The 16,493-nt window shown below is 37.9% G+C and overlaps 2 protein-coding genes across 3 annotated transcripts in view; one reads left to right on the top strand and one right to left on the bottom strand.

Moving 5' to 3' along the window:
* Positions 1 to 15,756, top strand: part of LOC143896247 (alkaline phosphatase) — a 178,288-nt gene extending 162,532 nt beyond the window's left edge. The window contains exons 8-10 of one of the 2 annotated variants that reach the window (XR_013256594.1): positions 1,867 to 1,988; positions 10,159 to 14,703; positions 14,831 to 15,756. Coding sequence is in view for 1 of the 2 variants with exons in the window: in XM_077403958.1 (XP_077260084.1) it covers positions 1,867 to 1,988; positions 10,159 to 10,614 (578 nt within the window). In the remaining variant the exon portion in view is untranslated. Of the gene's footprint in view, positions 1 to 1,866; positions 1,989 to 10,158 lie in introns of both variants that reach the window. The other variant, XM_077403958.1, reaches the window with a different exon arrangement.
* The window catches only part of LOC143896251 (caspase-1), a 112,311-nt gene that overhangs the window by 79,070 nt on the left and 16,748 nt on the right, over positions 1 to 16,493 (bottom strand). The window lies entirely within an intron of this gene.

Genomic DNA, 16,493 nt, shown 5'->3' on the forward strand with positions numbered 1-16,493 from the left:
ATCTTGTCCACTTGAAATGTAGATCTCTTTTATGAACGTAAATGTAAGAAAAAGCGCTACAAACTGTTTTATTAGATAGAATTTAATTAATTACGCATAAATACAATTTAACTTTACGGAGAATCGCGCAACGGGAATATATACGTTTTTATTGATGTAATCGCCACTTTATGTCGCTTTTCAGTTCGGTAACTTTATAGGATTCATTTGTATCGACAAAAGATTATTGGCTTTTCGAACGATATTAGTTTTCGCACTCACACGTACTTATCCATTTATCTCGGACTTTACCGAGTCTCTATAGAGGCAGATTGCAGGATATTACTTCGTTGACTTCGTGATCTCCCTCTACCCCGCTCTTAACGTGTAATTCGTGAGTTCCAACTGCGCGCTCGAAAGGAACGCAAAGGCTCATTTCGTTCCGGACGCTGTCGGGCAGCCTGAAGTAGCGGCGCATTTCGCTATCCCGATGCCGGGTATTACACGTCAGGTCGGACGTTACAGATAGGCAATTAAAGTGTTACAACCTACCCCCCGCGAAGTGCTTAGCATCAGCGGGATGCGCCGCTGTTTACCGTAACGATGGCCGTTCTTTTCCCCGCTTCTTCTTCTCGCGTAATTCAACACAGTCTTATCAGCGAGCTCTTTAACTCGATCGATGCGAAATTAAGGATTTTAAAATCTTGGTTAACTCGCCCGTCACCGGCAGCAATATTTTCCAAAGCTCCGCCGCTTTCAACGTAAAAGTATACCTAGATATCGGTCTCGCGACTCTTGAAAAAACTTTGTCCAAGTTGTTCTCATTTCGTGACAGCCTCGCGTTGGTCTGCACAGTAGCGTATAATGGTAAATACAATTACCTCGTTCTATCGAGGATCCTGCATAAAATTAACAAACAGATTGACGGATGATTACGAATGATTTCCTTCGCCCAGACTTCTCTCGTTATTCCCGGTCGGCCGACGCGGCCGTGCCGTGGCACGCGAAACGGTGGATGTATATATATGCGCCTCCAGTCAAGAGTCATGACGTGCCGCGGCAACAAGCGTGCAATTACTCGAAGAAACAAGAAAGTGTTTCGGTCTATCGGGCGTAAAATGCGAGAGGGAGTTTAAAGAGAAGCGGCACCGACAGCCTCGATTAGAGTGAACGCTCGCGCGTTCGCACGGGCAAATAAACGGTTAAATTATACATTGTTAAACGACGGACAGGCTGAAACGGCGCGCGGCGGTGGCGGTGGCGGTCGCGGTGGCGGTGGCGGCGCGGTGGTCTATTTTTGAAGGTGGCTGCGCGCGGAAGAAGAAGAAAGCCCTTTGAATAAAACATATCTACCGTCGGGCATGTCCCGCAGTCTCTCTACTCATCCCTTCGCTTCATAGCCTTCCCTACATCTTCTTCTCCGCCTCCTCTTTTTTCATCCGTTCCACCGTTAACCATCCGTCCATCCTTGGCGAGGTTATTTGGGCGACGCTGCGTAATAGCGACCCGTTGACGGTAATAAAGTAAACGTGCTGCGCCCGAGAAACTTGGATAAATGAAGTTTGCCATTGTGGCCGAGAGAGAAAGTGCCCGAAAGTGTGGCAATCTCGAAGAGAGCCATTCCGCAGTCATTGGTATTTAACGTACACAAGACCATTTAACTTTCTTAACAAGCAGAGAAACTTGAGAACTCTGCCCAGAGCGTGAAATTAAATCAGTTTTGATGGCAATGATGGCTGATGTTTTACGATGGCATTGAACCTCGATATACCGTGTTGATGAATGTAAAGTTACACGTTTCGTTTGCTTCGAGCCATTCGTTCATAAAATGAATCATCAATAATTCCCACCGACAAATCGCTTGATCGATTCTTTTTTCCCCCTCAGGCTCCGATAGCAAGGTGTCGGACGTTGACGGACAGCCCTACACGACGCTGCTCTACAGCAACGGCCCGGGTTACACGCACCCGCGGAATATCCTGCGGGAAGCTGGAAAAGATTCCATTCAGGTAAGGGAGGCCGATTCTCATTTCCGTACGCGCGCGGTAGGTATACCTATAGCTCACCTATCCAGTGTTTATTGGATCGGAGAATGATCGAGTGGCGAAATCGAGACCGCGCTCGAAAATCCATCACGTACCATCTCTGCTCCATCGTGAAATATTCTGCCAAACATTTCCGACTGCCTATTATAGCCCCAACCATTTTCTCCAGTATCCTGAAATATCACGTTCAATGGGCGCTAGGAATTTTTAATCTTGCCATAAAATTAATGAAGGGGCTACACGATCGGGCACGAAGCAAATTTAATTTAAAAAGGATATCAAAAGATATACACGCACACATAATGATAGACCGTGATGATATTTTGTGTTAAAAAGAAATTGTACTGCTAAAAAATAATAATTACATTTAAATCTTTTTAAAACATTATATATGATTTTATATATTAAGTAGTTTTGAAAAGAAAATTGAATTAACTTTAAAATTATGATTTAATTATTTGATACAAGAGACTGCAAGTATATTCAAATATTGGAATTTCTTTGCGAAGGATTTTATATTTTGTCTAATTTTTCTATGATGTGAGATTAATTTTTCTTTTTTTATAAATCTTCCGTAAATAACAATAACCTTTTAAAATTCAAATGTATGCTTAATGAATAACATACGAAGAGAAATCGCAAATATGACACATGTCCAATTATTTACGAAAAATACAACAGAATATAGTACATGCGTCGACCGTTTCATTTAATTTCATACATTATACCTTATTTATTGTTTATATTTTATTTACGATACTTCTATCTGCGCGCATCGTTTATTGATTTAATTTTTTTTCGCTGACACACACATAGCTTTCCGAGAATCTGTATTTATCTTTCGATCACGCGTTACGTATATTACATTGCGCGAACGCTCGTTCCCCCGCTTTACAGGTTTTCACACATCATTTGTTTACACCGAGATTTGAATTTATACTAATATAATCTGCAAACAAAAATGTTTTGTGCGTTTCACAACTATCCGCGATTTCTCACGTATTCGCCAGGTTTTATATCATTTTGTATTTACAACGTATCGGGCGGAGACATTTGCATCCGCCGAATATTTACGCTACGGATATTATTTGACGCCGCTGAGTCACATCGCGGAACATGGGGTAGGATCATCCGGCGCTTTTATTTCGCACTTCGCTTTATATTATTATGCCAAACACGTACGTGCAGTAATTTAGTCTCCGATACGGTAGGTGCGTGGATATTAATAAATTTTACGCGCAAATCCGGTGCGCTGGTGTATATATATATATATATATATATATATATATATAATTACGATTTTACTACCTTATTTAAACATAATATACCATACCACTATGCTTCACTACAAGACTAATTAAATTAATCTTGATTAATAGAAAACGTGACTGCTTATAACATATTGGATTACACGTTTTTTTGCAATCGTATACACGGTCTTTTTTTTACAAAATGCCTCGCGTTACGCGGCTATTTAAAAACAGAGATTAGATTAAAGCGATGCAGAGATGGAGAAACTACAACCTGTTTTTAATTCAATTCAAAATGATTTTAATTGGGTTTGTAATTGTCAAAATATTTAATGTTGAAAATTAAAAAGATTATCTTTCTCATGTATTCTGCAGGTACTCTTCAGGCTCGTTAGCGCGTACATACATGCTATATTAAAAATCTAGCTCGCTTGAGATTACAAAGTAACAATCCGCGCAATCTTTTGCTCGCGGCGCTTCTCGGAATGCATTGAGAAAATTCATTTTAAAGTTATGAAGGTTCTGGCAATGACTCTCGAGCATGATTATTCAATTCCTCGGAATGCTCCGTCAGAGTGAATCGTCATAAGCGGTAAGTGGCCGGGAAAGAAACTGATTAAAATCTGGATGGGTATTGGGGCGATAAATTACGTCCCGCCTGTCCTCTCTCACCGACGATCCTTGTGTTATAAGTTGCAAGGGACCGAACGAGACATTTCGTCACCTTAAATAGAATTCAGACGGCAATCTGAACGAGAGCATTATGCAGGAATGTGTCGGATGAAAAATTATTATTGCCGGAAAATGTACGGTGAAACATGATTGCTTAAATGCCTGCAAATTTTATTTTATTTTAATATTATTAAATATCCGTATCTGTGAGTTAACCCACATCCGTCTTTGCAACTTTTTATCCAACTTACAATTAAATATCTTGAAGGAATAATATTGATACAAAAAGACATAAAGCATTTTGACAATATTCGAATAAAAAAATAAATTTTTTGTATTACTGTGCGAGGCCTATTAAAAATTGCTTAATTTAAACGTTTGTTTAATTGGAGAATTGAAGAGCCACACAGATTACCATGTATATCTGCAAGTTTAGGAAATTCTTATTAATATAAATCGGTTTTTTATGACTAGTTCTATACATGTCGTTTAGCTATACTTGAAAAATAATTTGCGTTGCAAGTTGCATACTTTACCGTTATGTGCTTGCTGGAATACATACAATATTATAATACCACCCTGAATGCTTAGTACCATCTAGGATAATGTCGCATAATGATATAATATTGATACGATAGTACCTGTATCGCGTAAACCTCGTTCACGCGGTCGCATTTTCCTACGGGCTATCATGTAAACGTAAATTCGCATAAATCGATATCGCGAAACAAGAAGCGCCCGTATTTTACGCGGGGAGATTGCGTTCGTTTTACGAGAATGTGATTTACACAGTGAATGTCAGGTATGCATTAAGCGCGTAAATTTGGATCTACCAGGTGGTATTAGCAGCAAATCTCATGGCCATAATACAAAGTACGTAGTAAACGTGGCGGTGCCAAGGTAAACACAGTGACCTAATTTCCGATCGAAATTGTCTATCTCGAGAGTGTGGATGACTCGGAGCTACTGTCCATCTCCGTAATCCGATATTGAAACGAATTATTGAATAATTATCGGAAAATTATGCTATGGCACAAAATACGATTATATAATAGTGCTATTGATGAGTAAAGTAAAATTTGAAATTGATTGTATTATTTATAAGCGGAAACGGGTTATTAAAGCAAAATTCAATATTATAAAAATACATCCCGTTATAATACGATATGTAGACCGCTCGAAAATTTGTGGACGGTAAATATTTGTATAAATTAAACGATGGATAATGTTTCCCGTTATTTATTTTCTATCTCTGTAGTTTAATCTGTGCATGGGAATTCATATTTTTTGTGGCTTACAATGTAACAATTAATTTTTACATTTTTGACTAACAAAAATGGTGTCGTAGCTTGATGCTAATTATGGAAATAATTATCGTATAATCTGTATGTAAGTGGTACATAGAAATATGTTTGCTTTATGAAAACGTTCTATGCTGGTACTGCGACTTATCTACACTTGCATTTTACATGTACCGACGTGGTGCAATATAAAAAACGCAGCGTTATTATCCACCTCAGAGATTTATGTCTGCAATTACACGCTGGGAGTTAATGCTTCAGATATCCAGGACGAATTAAACACCGTGCCGGGCTGATATCGAGCTATTTAGTAGACGTCGACTCCCTTCGTTCGCGCGATACTGCGCGCAAATTAATGAGAATTTTTCAGCTTCGATAACTCGCCCCGTTCCTTTCGCCCTCGTATTACGCTGCGCATGTCACTTCCCTGCATTCCCGAAGCGCAAACCGGTACAAATCTGTTCCGCCCCGGGCGGTCGACTTTACCCTGACTCTCGCAGGGGTGTTCACCTCGCATGGAATATCCGCTTTTTGTAGACGTCTTAAAGCAACCCTCCACGCTGTTCATTCGCGCAGCCAGAATTTTTTGTTCCGTATAAAACTCGCTAGTGAATATTCCTTTTTTGTCTTTCACCAAGGTTTATCTTGTAGAAAAGAGGGAGAGTGAGAGACGCGCGGGACGGAAGCTTAAAACGTGACTTCAGTTCAAAGATTCTTCGAAAAATATAAAGGCTTTAGATTTTATACAACTTATATTATGATAAATGTGCGCAAGATAAGCGAATTAAGAATCCAATCCAATCTGCCGCGGCGTTAGACGTTCCTTTGATAAATCTAATGGCTATAGCCATTATATTGCTTTTATATCTGATCCTCTTGTTTATCTCGGTAAGCGCTCTGTGTCCCGGTCCATTCCGTAGATTTTGTTGCCGGGAAGAGTGCACGAGATATGTTGCGCTCCGCGATATCTCCGAGTTTTCGCATTACCCAATAGAAACACCGAGCTCGGGATGTACCAGTGGCGGATAAGGCTAACCCCTTACGATATTTAACGCTCTCCCGACGGACCATAATTCCTTAAGACGCCATTTCCCCAGTTACATCCTGCTCCGACCCGCCCAGCAGCCCGACGTTGTTTTACGCAATCGCATCTGGCTACTGGCAGGATTTCTCTCAGGGAAAACGCGTGGACGCCGGCAGGATTTGGGGGATGCGCGAACGCCGGCGGAATTTTTATCTGCTTATTTTTGACAAACGCGATTATTTGCGTTGTGCAATTACAGTTGAGCAGGTATATTCTGTCGCGGGGCAGATTCTCTCGGAATTTTTCATGTAAATTGTCACAGATTGATAATCGGAAAATTGCGGAAATTAAATAGCTGTTATTGATATGGTATAATGAAATACTAACTAAACGAATTAAACGCTTGTCTGTAGAAGAAACCCGTTGTTTTTGCTAGCGTAAAAGGGCTATACGTATTTATAAACTTGTAAAATAACCAAAAATATTTTTTTATTACTCGACTAACTGGCAACAACATAAATAGTAATCACTACGTTTCGACTCTAGGTTTGAGTCCTTATCAAGTGCAATCTAATCATCAAAATTGAGACTCTGAGTCTTCTAAGTACTTCCACACGCACGATACGTCACGTTGGAGAATCTCTTATTTGATATGCATATTTTTGGAATTTTGACACATGAGACACTTGTACTTTATGACCATGCTGGAACATTCCCATAAACACAAGGATGTCTTTTGATTACCACCTGACGATTCAATTTTGATGATTAGATTGCACTTGATAAGGATTCAAACCTATAATAGAGTCGAAACGTAGTGATTACTATTTATATTGTTACCAGTTAGTCGAGTAATAAAAGAATATTTTTGGTTTTTAATCACTGGCGGAGGAAGTTATTTTTTCTATTTGTAAAATAACATTACTAGAAAGATGAAAATTCGTCTACTTGCATGGATATGTGATATTCGTTCAAAATATCTCAGCAGCCATTTCCATAAAAGGAATATAGAATCCAGATATTTTCAAAAGGTTACAGTTATTAATATTAGAATGGATATTTGATAGTTTTCGAGAGAGCTTCGGTTATTGTGCGAATTTAAAATCAACATCTCGAATGTATCATTAAGCTGCTGCAAGTAGCCGAATTATTACCCCCTTCTTATAGTTATTTTTACAAGTTTATACATTTATTATATTCTTTTTTTATGCTGTGTACCAATAAAAATGACAGGTTTCTTTTATGATGTTCAATTAATTTTATATTCTGCCCATTTATTACAAAATAACAGCTATTTAGTTTCAGCAACTTTCCGTTTGTTATCTTGAGTCTTTTAATATAATTTTATATTTTGAAAGATGAACCACGTGAACTAAAGAAAACCGCCTTTAATTTTCGAAAAGAAAACTCTCTTTCTCCATTGACAAATTTTATAATAAGTATTGTTTTTTAGTTTGTTTGTTTCTAGTAAATTTGTTATCGAGTTCCATATATTCTTAGAAAAAGCACACAATTCCGTGCTTTGTGTGTACTATTCTCACAGATTCAGTGAATGCGCGCATCCCATTGGATCCTTGTCGTGACTAGCGACGCTTACTGTGGAATTATTGATATCTTGCTTTCGATACTGAATATCCTTTGTATGAATAGTTTGCTTCCGATCTCAGCTGGGCCGAGAGCTGCCTCGATGTCTGAAAGGAGATATTGAATACACAAAATTTTAAATTATTCTACTTAAATCATGTGATTCAGAGTATGTCTAACCGAAGTAACGATATCCAATGCTTTTAGAGCTATTCTTTTCGATTTTTACCACAAAAGGAGGAGAGAAGGTGAAATAAGGAAATCGTGTCCATCTTATACTGGACATCCGACACGAGGGTAAGGATAAATCTAAAGCCTTTTCTATTTGCGATATTTAACGCGCCACAAATCGATTTTGATCAAATCGATTATAATTTCTTTTGCAACTTTTGCTCCTCGGGATATAAGCTCGTAGAAAACATGATAAATAAGAGGAAGATAAAATAGACATCTCCGCATCGTTATCATCGCCACTCCAGCCGATATTCCCGGCACTTGTTGTCTCTCCTATGGACATAAAGTTCCTGCGCAAAACCACTTTTCCCCGTGTCGACCGCACTACTCCAGGACGTGCCGTGGCCTTTCATCTGGTCGTCGAGACGAGATCGCGGCAAAGGGTTTGCGGCGTCTCGACGAAAAGGAAATATTGTGAGAAAATTCCCTTTTTCGCCGCAACAGCCCGCCTCATTTGAGCCGTACAGCGTAACCGCAAGCGAAATAAAATTCAGAGGGAACTGCAGTTGGTCGTAGTTAGAATATCTCGTGGCGATATCTTTTCGAGCTAGCCATTTTAATTTTATTCTCGTTTTAATTCTACAATGTGTGCCGTTTCCGTTGGAAGAAGTTCTATTTTAAAGCAATACGAATTTCAATGAGATGAAGTAGAATACCTTTTGCCTATCTTTGGACTTTATTGATTCTAACGTTAGAAATTGCGGATATATAAGAAAGTAGAAATACAGTAAAAAATTAATGTAATAATCAATTGATATAAATAAAAAATGCCGTTGGAATTTTTTTAAATATGTAAAAAATTTCAACGGTATTTTTTATTTATATCAATTGATTTAACAATGTTTCAAGTACATCTGGAAATTTTTTCAAGCTGATCGCACTCGTCAATTTAAAATGGTGGACGATCAAAGTGTGTGTAGGGTCAGATATTGACCCAGTGTTCTCCGTAAATGAAAAAATAGGTGTGTTCTCGGAGGGTTAAAGATGTATTTTTATAATATTTTTAAGATTTTTTTAAAAAGTTTTCAAGATTTTTTAAATTTTATAAGATAATTTTTTAGAATATGCAGCTATATTTATATTGTCGACCAATCTGAATATAAATAATATAGTCTATAAAAAAATGTATGCTGTTAGTTAAAATCTGGCGTTTCGATATTTTATATTATTTGTATCGCATCGACACAATTAAAACGAAACTTTTCGAAAACGCGTTAAGTGGAAAACATAATAATTCCAGACGGGAGCTGGAATTATTTGACAAATCAATTATTTAATATTTATCATAATTTTTTTTTTACTAATGACAAAAATTCCCTATTTATTATAACAGATTAAAGTTATATAAATATTAAATTATTTGTACCGACTTATCAAGCGCAGTACCAGCTCCTCTTTTGTGTTTTCTTTTTTGTTAACGCGTAATTATTTATACTAATTAGTATCTCTTACATGAAATGTTTAAAAGTAATCTCAAATAAAACGTCTGAAAGACGTCTTAAAACAGCAAGTATCTCAAAGACGTCATAAATTGGAACTAACGTTTTAAAAACGTCAGATGTTTTTCTGATAGTTCCATAGAATCCTTCGAATGTCTTCGAAAAATTTTCTAAACATCATAATGCTCAGTTTGTATCTTTGTTTTTTCAAATGTTTCCTCTATTACACGGCATATAAAGTGACAAATAGAATTCTATCTTAATTTTCAATACGAATTATAAATCGTTTAAAGTGAATTTAATACAACTTTTCACATATCTCATTAATATTTATGCAAGAAAGAAATATTAATGTAAATCTTCCATAACTTTTTCACCCTGTACGCGTTAAATAAAAAATGGTTTATTTCAACCCAATAATCAATTACATAAGTTCGTTTGATCGTTTCACGAATTAACTCTATAGCCGTCAATGAATTTGTGGCAGTCATCTATCATAGATTCAATTCGTCTATTTGCGTTCTTATCAACCCTCTGTCAAATTTTCTACCAAGACGCACTGGGAGGCCGTGCAATCTCTCCCGTCCGATTTAGGCGCAGTAATTGCATCAGTAACGACTATAATTACAGACGGCGGGCGTGCCGAGGGCGTGGGCGACGCACGGGGGCGAGGACGTGCCGGTGTTCGCCGTCGGGCCTCTCGCGAGCGCCCTGTTCTCCGGTAGCGTCGATCAGAGCTACATCCCGCACGCGATCGCCTACGCCGCCTGCCTGGCCCATCACGCCAGCCGCTGCTCCCGAGATCCTACGAACAACGCGAATGCCAGCGAGACAATGAACGCCGCGCCGATAAGCTGTCCCTCGGCAGAGCCGAACAGCGCGGCGATATCCAGCGACGTGATGAATGACCGCATGCGAAATCCACCCACGAAATCCGCCGCCGGGCCTAGCCGTTCGTCGGTCGGCAGCAGCCCCACGCTGCTGTTGCCGCTGCTGCTACTGCTGCTGCTGTCGCCGCTGATGCCTCTGATGCCCGTCGTTCCGATGCTGATTCCCCTTCGGTGTCCCTTCGAAAGGACGAGTTAATGCGCTCCTTTCTCCCGCGTCCGAGGAGGAGAGCGGGCCTCCTGTGCGACGTCGGAGGTACACGACAGCGCGGAAAATCCATCCTGACGCGAACGCGTAGTAATAATGGTCGATTGCGAGCGACCGCAGTGTAAATTTGACGAGACGCGGGCCTTCGAGAGTGGTTTCGTTCCGAACGAGTATAGTGATGATCGTCAGCGAATGTTGGCGCAAGTGGCACACGGTGTAACGTCACGGTACAGCGCGGAAAATCCTCGCGAGACGAAGAGCGATTTGAGAGCGATTTAATAGGAATGGTCCATCGTGGGGATCTTTTCGAAGAAAGACGTATCTACATCCCCTCGCGCGTAAGAATCAACGGCTGAAAAATCGACGACGATATACGTCGCGTGACGTCAGTGAGATGAAACGACGGCGTATCGCTTGTTAGTCCTCTCATGCGTTTACATGATCCCGTGTCTCGGAATATAATCAAGTACTTGTACTTTATGTGATAGTTTAATTGATACGAGTTCTTGTTTGAAAGATCGCCCAAAGGCTCTACAAACTTTATGCTAATGATTAAAGCCCTTTCATTAAAGAGCTTCATTGAGAAGATTGGGAGAGGAAGTCTTACTTGTTATTTCAAGAGCTTTTAAGAGCTAAGGAAAATAATAGCATTTAATTTCTAATATTTTCTCAACAATCTCTATTATTATTGATTATTACTACTTATTTAGGAATGCATCCTTTATAATTACGTTATTTCTTGTTTTTCTTCCAATTGAAAGAAGGAAATCCTTGCATGAGAAGATTAATTACATTGGTCGACTCTGCGAAATGTCTCGGAACCATTGCTACTTTCTATACGGCTATATTTCTTTCTCTCGATCAATTTAAAAAATAAAATATATATTTTAAAGATAAAGATTTTATTAAAATAGAATTTATTTGGGATGAAATGGATTTCTTTCAAAAAACAATTATACCGTGAAATCTCTATAAGCATTACCTAAAATTTCTGTCAAAGTTTCACTAATAAGGAAGAAAGAAAAAAATCATCTTTGGTTTATAATTAGTCAATGAATCTGAACGAAAAGAATGGCGATGTTTCTGACACATTTCGCACATTCCGGAGATTCATTCGCCTATCTTTCAAGTGGCGATTTACCGTAAATTCTCGAAAGCATGTTTCTTGCCGTATGATAGCGCATTACAACGAACAATAATGCGGCCTCGATCTAAACTGTCCAACGAACAGGCCGTAAAACAGCTCTCGAGTCGTGAGAATTCTGAAGTAAGATAAAATGTAAATATATATTAAGAGTGAAGCAGACACGCAATGTATAAATATGAGACACGCATCCACACATCGAATGTAAACTATAGATAATATTTAATCAGCAAATCGAGACGGACTCCTTATCAGCGCACGCTGGCACGCTATTCTTGTAATTGTGTTTGTTTCATTTTTGTGCTTTTTTTTTTAGGTAGGATCATTTTAAATTGGACCAGAGAGAGAAGTAATTACAACGCGGGTGAAACGATTTTTCACAAAATTTATTTTGCACCGAGCGGTTGAGAGAAAAAGTAATTCACAGGTGAAATTATCGCATTTTATGATGTACATCGCGCTGCTTCGCTTACGTTTTTTTTTTTTTTTTCAAGCTTCTCGCAACGTATTAGAGTAGTCTCCAAAGTAGTCTTCGCGATTTCGTCATTACAGAGATTAGTCGTGCATTTTTGTCCGATTAGTCTGACAGTTCGTCGCTCCATTTTCTAGATTTGCCCGCTTCGAGCGATTATTATTGAGTAATCCGCCCGTACCGTCTTTTCAAGTTCATTCGTAATGTATCGCGATCTCGCGCTGAGTGGGAATTGGAGATCAACCGGCGGCGCATTCATGTATTTGTGACTAGTACCGAGGGAATTGCAGCTGCGCGAGCTGAGAGTCCCTTTACCATTCAATTCTCCAGAATCCATTCTCGCGAGGAGCGTTTCCAGTTTTCACGAGGTTGTATGAATTTTATAAAACGTTTCGCGCGTATTCACGAGCAGTCCTGAGAGATGATTTGCCTATTTACGCGCTAAAGCTCGCGGCTTTGATTTATATCCCCCTCGGTTAATTGGCGAACTAATTGCGCCAACAGATTGCTGTTTTAATACACCATTCACAAACTCTAATTTGGTGAGAGAAAGCCGATTTTGATATAGTGCACACTGGAAAATGCAAATAACAAATTTTATTTCTCAGTTGGTTATTATAACTTATATATTATACATAAACAATATGAAAATATTAATTTGAGCTTTACAGAGATGTTTTATGTTAAAATTTCAACTGCCGTGCGAAATATAATGTCTACATTCTGACAAAGGAGAAATAAACACCGTGAATTTATTATTTATATGTGCAATTTAAAATATTTTATAAATTATATAAATATACTGTTTTGCAAAATTGTTAAAATATACAAGTAGTTGCATCGCTTATTTGCCATCATTCGCCATCGGAGCAAACGCATTTCCTTCGCATATAACTCAAGGCATTTTGAACTGGTTATGAATAAGGAATGAACGTGGTAATTGCCGCGCTTTCCTAGATTTTCAATAGCTTGAGATACTTAATTGCAGTCTGAATGCAAGATATCGAGTAACAATGACTCATAGATGGATAAATGTACCATTCGCGCTGGCGCGTCATGTAAAACTGAATGCAACGTATAAAACGGTTGTAATGAACGTGAAAGAATAGGATGTTTCAGGCAAGGTACACAAGATGATGGTACTTGCGAATTACGTTGCGTATTGTTAAACGCACCGTAAAATACGGCTCTACATTCCTTTGACTCGCATTCGCGCCGTTTAAAACTGGAGTAGAAGTTTAGGATGAAATTACCAAGCGCACGTTTTAATTGCTCAGTGTTTTAGGCGAGATTTGCAAATTACGAATTATTTAAACTTTAAATCGTCGCGGAATCGCAAACTTATCACAATGCTATTAGCTGACGACAAGCTTGTCGAGGCTTGCGTTACGGAATCGCAAAAGATTTTGATGGTATCCGACAATAACGCATTAATACAAAGCTAATCCTCTTTTTAGCGGAAAATAATTTTCGTTAATAATTAAATTCAGAAATTAGCATTTTATTAATGTTTAAACATACACGTAATAATGATGTTGATATATTATCACGAGCCAAATTACATAAATTGCAGCACATAAATTTTCCATAGTTGATAATATTGCCAGCCACCATTGACTTCTGATTAATTTTAATAGTAAATTAATGAGAAAACGCGTCAATGTGCACCACATAATCTAAAACGTTTAAATCACGAACACGTGACGCGTGACATTCAAGCCGTCAGCATTCAAGCCGAGCTTATATACACTTCGAGGGACTTATGTTCAAATAGAATTCTAGCGATCGTGCGACGAATCACATGAGACCAAATTACAACAAGTGAACGCGATACGACTTCACCGATCTATATATTTCTGTAAAGAACATCAACCACGAATTATTAAGAATGTAATTTACTATAGATATCTGTATACTATTGTTTCGTAAAAAAAAGAAACCACAAAACATCTGTGTATTGCCCTTATTATCTGCCCTTATTATCCTTTCTCTTCATACACTTCCCTTCTTTTTTTTTTTTTGATCGTAACGAGGGGAAAAAGGAAGCGTAGCTGACTGCAAAAATTCACGAATGTAAAACGCAAATTTGTGAAAGTAACATCATCAATTATTTTTCAGCATCGCTATATGTATATCTTATTTTTTATTATTTTATTGTACCAGGAAGAGATGAAACTAGACATTATTGGCAGGACAAATTGTACAGGCAAGAAGCCATAAATTTATTTGCGTGATGATTAAATAGAGTGCCGATAATTCAGGATAACAAATAAATAATCTTTTTACATTTCAGATCACGTATCTCGATAGCAGATCGCAACAGCTGTAAGATAAAGTGCCCTGATTCTTTTCTCTATCGTGTTATATGATTGTGCGAAGGTCAACGGTGAACGCAACATAAATCCGTGGCGGGACGCCATAAATCTCACGGTGTCGTATTATGATTACGTGCGAGCATTATTCCGTAAGTGGTGTATAACTCATTTGCTCTCAAACATACCACGGATGCTCGTAGATCTTTCGCGCGGTCCTCCGCTAATGCGGCCTAGGTGTTGTTGGAGGAAACGCTCTGTAGACAGGTATCTGCGAAGTTTCAGGTATCTGCCGGCGCGCAACGGATGGAACATCTATGGACGGGTCACGTCAGAGTCCCTTTCTCAGGTACGTCAGGCAGGTGATAACGGGAGATGAAAATGGTGCGACAGTCAATTTAGCTTTAGATAGAGTTCACGTTTTATATAGTTTCACGTTTCCCGCACTCCTCTACCTGCGAATTCTTTTCGTCAAAAGATTGTAAAATCAAAATTGTGTTTGTTTTCCCCAAAATTGTGTTGTCATGTATAATCAATTAATTTTGCACTGAATTTTGATAAGAAAGGAAAAAGACTTTCATCTCTAGTAAAATATTTCTGTGCCGGCGAAAATATGAGTTTTCAGAGATTATAATTTATTGTGAAGTTTCACTCTAACACATTGCGTCTTCAATTACTCGTTATTTTATAATTTTAAAGTGAAGCAATTACACAGATGTCTCGTAGTATAAATTTTTATAAATCCTTGTTGAAGGATTTATATATTGACATTTTTCTAAAATAAATGAAACCAATGAAACAAATATTTAAACCCAACATCAGAAATATCGAGGTACACCCATCAAAAGATTCTCATTTATTTTAAGTAAATGATTAATTAACTACAGACTCTTGATAAATTAATGAGTAACAAGGAAAAGCGGGCTTTGAGTCAAACGTGGTTAGTTGTCAACGGTGACCAGCCAGGCGAACCAGCTGCTCTTTGAAACCAAGTCCGTTCTTTTATTGTATCATTGTCTCGATTACCTCAATCACCGCCGCTTAAAAATCACTTCAGTTTCCGTTGTCTTTTTCAAGGCTTTAGTTTGTCAATTTCACGTTATCTTGGTTTGATGAGTGGATTTTACTTCTCTTTGCCGGTCTCAACTTTCATTTCTAGTCTGAATATTTTGCAGACTATGAATATTGACATCATTTTTTTGGTATTTTCTCTTGAAAGTTACATTGTCTTTGTACATTCAATTTTTAAATACCTTATGCTTGTCGCGGAGAGTTTCAGATTATTTAATTTCTCTAATTTCTCTCTATATCATCGCGTCGCAGAAGATGGCTCAAAGTAGAGCCAAAACGTACATTTATAATTTGTATTAAATTATTAATTAAATAACATAGCGTTAACTCACGCCCAACTAACCGCGTTTGACTTTTAAAAACCACTTTTCTTTGTTAGAAACTTGTTAATTTCTACTTATTTTAATAACAATATTACGCAATTAACTTCTGGTTGCAAAATATAAGAACTGTAATTGAATTTAATTTAACTTACTGAAACTAATTTCTTACAATTGTCAACATAATAATCAAAAGGTAACAATAATTTTGTAATATACGAATTAATTCTAACAATTAAATTGCGAATGAAAGAAATCTAATGATATAGATATGATTGCGTTTGTGCATTAAAGGTAAAGCGAGTGTTTAATAATCTGTGAAGAAATAAATTAATAATTTGAATTACTATGTAATTGTGACACGACTTGCAGAATTAAGATCGATTTCTTTTCATTCGAAATTGGCGCTTTGTTACTTCAGAAACGATGTTTTATCTTTTCTTTGACTACGTAATGAAACGCTGATTTCTCCGCTCCCAATTTTGATGCAAATGCAACAGTATAACAATACGTCAAGTCTGATAAGAGGCGGTAATCATTGCGACTGCTGA

Source organism: Temnothorax americanus, unplaced genomic scaffold (genome assembly GCF_048541705.1).
Source record: "Temnothorax americanus isolate GAGA-0224 unplaced genomic scaffold, ASM4854170v1 Scaffold18, whole genome shotgun sequence".
NCBI lineage: Eukaryota > Metazoa > Arthropoda > Insecta > Hymenoptera > Formicidae > Temnothorax > Temnothorax americanus.